The sequence below is a fragment of the Cibotium barometz genome, chromosome 8 (assembly GCF_041138505.1).
Source record: "Cibotium barometz isolate CiBa-2024 chromosome 8, ASM4113850v1, whole genome shotgun sequence".
NCBI lineage: Eukaryota > Viridiplantae > Streptophyta > Polypodiopsida > Cyatheales > Cibotiaceae > Cibotium > Cibotium barometz.
Window position 1 is genome coordinate 36,509,966 of NC_141053.1, and position 5,526 is coordinate 36,515,491.

Here is a 5,526-nt window from a genome sequence, read left to right on the forward strand (position 1 = left end):
TATTTCAGTCTGGATCAAGGATTGGGCCTGGTCCAATGGGGTCAAACTGAAGGATGGTAAAACTAAAGACATTTATGCACTCATGAGGAAGGGAGATGCTAATGCTATATACTGTAACAAAATATGGAATGTAAAGTGGAGCGTTGCAAGTTGGAAAAAGAGATGGCATGTGATATGGAACTCTCAGATGCCCAGGAAATTCCATGTTTTTTTGCGGAAGGTTTATATGTGGGCACTTCCCATTGGGTATAAGCTGCAGAAAAGATACATGGCTAGTGGTATATAGGGTATGTATTAATTAAAGCTTTGGGATAGAAAATTTATTGAAAAGATACATGGCTAGTGGTGTATGTGGTATGTATTAATGAAAGCTTTGGGGATAGAAAATTCCTTACAATAAATTTTTGAAAGGATTTTTCCGGAACCCTCACAAATGCTAGAAAGCCCTCGCTTGTTGACCCACACATTTGAGATGTCCACGCAAGCAGCTCGTGACGACATGTGGCTGCTTTGCTTGCTTGTCACTGAATAAGTGGCGATGGCACATTTGCTTTTACACTTGGCCCTCCTTCTAAACAAAGCACTGCAACCTTTTCTGGAGTTTTCCGAAGACTGCCAGGCTCGTTTTCCGGAACTTCGCAGCACCAGCTAAGCAAATGGATTCTTAGGGTTTTGCAGAGAATTGGGGGCAGCCCCCGGGAAACTCTTTTCTGGGTTTTCTGCAGGATTTTTTGCAGTTTCATGTGGGCGACTTGGGTTTCGATTATACCATCATATACATTTTGGTAAGGGTTTTGATCATCTGTGTTGAGGGATTAGGGTTTTGGTTTTACCATCACATGCTGTGATTCTACCAATTAGGGTCTTCTTAAATCATCAGACAGATCCTGCGTAAGGGTGCGCGCTGCCGCCATAGCCGTCATCATTATCATGTATCCTACAGCAACTCCTCCTACCATGGTGCCCTTATACAAGGAGCCATTTAGTGACATTGAAGGAGGGGTTTCTCTCCCCATCCTCTACCCCACCATCACTGCAGAGGAGAATGCTCTCAGGTGGGCTTTCATCAGAAAGGTCTACTCAATCCTCAGCCTGCAGCTCATCCTCACCGCGATCATTTCGGGTGTCATTGCCTTCTATCATCCTGCCACTTTGTTCTTTATCAGAACCCCTGGCCTTGTCATCTTCATTGCAATCTTACCCTTCATCTGTAAGTCCTACAATTCTGAAGAATCTGTATATATGTTGTGTATATGTATGTATCTCTTGTATAATGTACGGTTCCTGATGCCTTGTTGATGTGATCTATGCAAAGCAGCATATGTAATGAAAGTGTATGCATGTTTATATGTGATTTATTTTACATGATAATAATGTGCATTTTTCTTTCCTGTTATAATAATTTCACTTATGGGATGTTTGTGCAGTGATTTGCCCCTTGTATTACTATCACCAAACATACCCAGCCAATCTCATATTGCTGACTCTCTTCACATCCTGTCTCAGCCTGACCATCGGCTTTACTTGTGCCTTTACAAACGGTAAGCTTCACCACTGCCCTTTTCTTCTCCTTTTCTTTTCTTCCAACCCCCCCCCCCCTTCAAAATCCCCACCCCCCACAACACACACACACACACAAGCACGTGTGTGCAACTCACACACGGGTGCACGCGCGGACACTACCATCACACTGAATAAGAGTTGTATGTTATGTTGCCCATTGCAGGAAAAGTTATATGGGAATCGGCTCTTTTGACGGCAATCGTCGTAGTGTCGTTGACACTCTACACATTTTGGGCAGCTCAGAGGGGTTATGATTTCAGCTTTTTGGGTCCCATTCTCTTCACCTCGCTTGTCATACTCATTGTTTTCATAATCATCCAGGTAATTCTCTTGGATTGGGAAAATTGATTGTGTGCTCTTCACAAAATCTAATCTGGGTTTGGAGAGAGATGCAAGTGTGGTTGTGTTAAGGTTCTTGAACCAAATCTATTATCTTCAAAGAGGGACTTCTTAACTTGCATTGCTTCTTTAAACAAGCTAGCATTGCCTTTGTTTTTCTCCCAACACTTTTCACAGACAGAGGCACTAATGGCTTTGCTATTATGTGGCTGTAGGTGTTTTTCCCCCTTGGACGACTTGGCATTATGATATATGGGGGCATTGCATCTCTTCTATTTAGTGCCTTCATTGTTTATGACACTGATCATCTCATCAAGCGGTACAACTATGATGAATACATATGGGCTTCGGTGGCGCTCTACCTAGACATAGTCAATCTGTTTCTTTCCTTGTTAACCCTATTCCGAGGTATCGATACCTAAGATTGACAAATAGGAGAAAAGGGCTTATGCTTTCATTTCTTATTTGCTTGGTTTTGTATACACATCTGGAATGTATATATGTGATATACCACAAACAACAAATGCTTGAAGCTAAACAAATAGTAGGTTGTAGTTATGAGTTGATGGAGTATGTTCTATGATGATGCTTTTATTACACCTTGTTTGTTACATTGAGTTACAAGTAGGGGTTTTACATCATATAGAGGGTGCTATGGTGTTCACATGATCCCTCCATATCTTTCATTTTTTTCTCAAAGCTTCTCTATAACTCGTGCTCTCCTTAGAGAGGGTTTAAACACAACAATGATGAGGGCCTCTTCATGTGGCATGATGATTAGGTTCTCCATGTGAATTCTTTCTTTGTAAATCAAGTGGTGGAGCTTTGGGTGCATTTTGACTTTCTCACAAGGGTCCTCTAAAGAAACCATGCAGGGTGTATCAATAATTATTTGAATTTTTTTTAAAGGATTACCAAAAATAAAACAAACCATCGTACTCTTATAACACCAGCTTTGGTCTCCCATCACAACAGTAATACCTAAAACCAAGGAAACGGTATACACACAAGATTTGGTAAGAATGGAGAGCTAAATACATCATGTGTAAGCCGAGTCTTCTCAAAACATAAATCTCGAGGACGGCTCCACCCACTTGAGTGGGCCTCGGGTGTGTACAAAAGAAAAAAAAAATCTCGAGGACGGCTATATAAGATCCAAAATCGTTTTGTTGAAGAGGATAGGGAGTAGACAAGGTGCTATAATGGGAAAATTTGATGAGGTTCAAAACATGGCTCTTATTAAAGGGACTTATGGTAAGCTCTTACCTTGTTTACATTCTAAGAATTCATGACTATATGAAGCGTATTGATTATGATTGACATCTATTGTGCGCTTGTAATTTTACAACTAAGGTTTGGTATGCAACTTATTTAAATTAAATGTATTTTGTATTATCAATAATTTTTGAGTTAGGGTTTAGTTTGCAACTCTTTTCATCATGAACTCTTAAATCATTTTTGATTTAGGGTTTTGTTTGCAACTCTTTTCATCATGAACTCTCTTCTAGTCAAGAATATAGCCCAAGTCATCCTTAACAACAGTTGCCCATCATGTTCATCCCCTATGTATCTATCCACACACACTATGCTTCCATGCCTCTTATGTCTCCATGTTACCAATGCATAGAAAGATTCTAGCATGGACAACACTGCTTCTTTGCCTTCTTGCCAACATGCATTCACGCACAATAATGCGTCCATGACCTTTACCAAATGACCCTTAGCAATGCATCCATAGCTTGAATGCCTCCATGCCAACCAATGTTAAGAAAAGAAAGGGGGCTCTCTATGCTCATGAGAGAAGAAGAGGGACTCTAGGTGCTCGAAATCCTATCACAATGTTACCAACTTTATTTAGGTGTAGAAATGAGCACAAAGGGCCCAAAAATGGTTTTTGATACAACTTGAAACACGTCTATGTTTTCACGACTTTTGGACGTCATTTTTTTTATTTAAAAAAAGGGGTTCTAGGAGCACCTAGATAATCCACAATTAGCGTTAGTGCCAATTATCTAGGTGCTCCCAAAGTGCTCCTTTTTTGAAAAAGTGGTTGAAAAAAGTCATCCAAAACATAAGCGTATTGATAGTTGTTTCTATTTAGGTGCTCCCAAAGCTCTCCTTTTTTGAAAAAGTGAAAGTCATCCAAAACATAAGCGTATTGATAGTTGTTTCTACCATTTTTGGACATTCAAAACGTAAGCATGGAGGCATGGGAGAAGGGGAATGTAGACAAATGGATGTGAGGGAAGAAGGAATACACACAAAGACATAGCTAATATAATTGGGGATGGGCATGTTGAAAATAGGGTTTCATAGTGGTCACAAAGATTAAATGGGTTAGGATAGTTATCACAGTATTTTGGGATTTTATGTAGGGAAAAATCCATGTCATTGTATAGCAGTTTTGGGTTTTGTGCATAACAAACTGTAACTTGTCAACCCTAAATGTCCCTTTTCAAATGTTGAAGTCTCAGTTTAGATTGTATTTTCTTGTGATACTTGAGTAATTTTCTCAAGCTCTGTGAGATCCCTATCCCCACCGCGCAACAAATTCACAAGTGCTAGCAGCGGAAGTAGCACTTCGTGTGCATGGTAGGGTCTCTCACTCGGGGCCTCGCCCACGGATATCCGAACAAGAGACTAATCCATCGGTTTTTCCAAAACCGAGCCCGGAAAAACTTCCCTTGCTCGGAAAGCACGGGCGATTCCTCTAAGATAAATTTTCTCTAACGTAGTCAAAAGCCTTAACTAACTGAACTGATCTGACCGAACCCGTAAGTATCAAAATCAGATCAAGGAAAGGATTGCACTTGGATCATAGAGACCAATGCTTTTTTCCTCATTGAGAGGCACAGCCGTTGATTCTTTTCCATAGAACAATTTTTTTTTCGGGATTTACTTCATCTATCGTACCATAACAAAATTGAGTCTCATTTTAGGGATCCATCAATCCAGCCTAACCCCATCCAGTCCCATAGGTTAGCCAACCGCCCAAACACTGTAGTGATGGGATCCAATTAAGAATTTGGTTAGATTTTGTCCCGGGTACCAGGGAAAAGAGTTCCCAAGCCCCCTAACCGGATATTCATGCAAACTTAAAACTAGTCACACCACTTACACACCCAATATGAAATTGCCTTTTTCAAAGAATCGGCTATCTTTAAAAGCAATCAGTTAATGAAACCATTGTGTCACTGATCATAATCCTCAAAATCTCCAGTTGAATTCTTATTTTCAATCATTCCTTCATCGGTGTATCTATGGCATCATTGGCAACCAGAACACTCACCACCTGTCCACTCAGGGGCCTTTTCGATAGTTCCAAGCTCATAGTAAACCTGCAATATATTCACATATCAAAAATGAAATCTCCGTTGTTGAAGATTAGCAAGATCAACCAACGGATCCATATAAAAGAGCCATGGACTCATCCGTTGAGGACCAGCAAGGTCAATCAACCAGATCAATGCCCGAATTAAGAAAACAACTCTTACTCCTTGTTCCAATATCTTCCTCGACGCACGCATGGGTATCGTCGGCGACCCAGAGCTCGAGCACCATATGGTTAGCACCCTCTAGGATCCTTCGCAAGTGACCTAGTGCTTCACTCATAGGCCGCTTCTT

At 40.7% G+C, this 5,526-nt stretch overlaps 1 protein-coding gene across 1 annotated transcript; it reads left to right on the forward strand.

Moving 5' to 3' along the window:
* The first annotated feature begins 586 nt into the window (after positions 1–586).
* LOC147636214 (protein LIFEGUARD 2-like) lies at positions 587–2,525 on the forward strand. The gene is made up of 5 exons (XM_086801118.1): positions 587–785; positions 881–1,210; positions 1,428–1,541; positions 1,727–1,884; positions 2,118–2,525. Exons 2-5 carry the CDS (start codon positions 931–933, stop codon positions 2,322–2,324), a joined length of 759 nt encoding a protein of 252 aa, XP_086657244.1. The 5' UTR covers positions 587–785; positions 881–930; the 3' UTR covers positions 2,325–2,525.
* The last annotated feature ends 3,001 nt before the right edge of the window (positions 2,526–5,526 follow it).

Coding starts and splice junctions, on each gene's coding strand:
- LOC147636214 (XM_086801118.1), top strand. CDS start 931: ATGTATCCTACAGCAACTCCTCCTACCATGGTGCCCTTATACAAGGAG. Junction 1,211..1,427: donor TGCAATCTTACCCTTCATCT/GTAAGTCCTACA, acceptor ATGTTTGTGCAG/TGATTTGCCCCTTGTATTAC. Junction 1,542..1,726: donor TACTTGTGCCTTTACAAACG/GTAAGCTTCACC, acceptor TGCCCATTGCAG/GAAAAGTTATATGGGAATCG.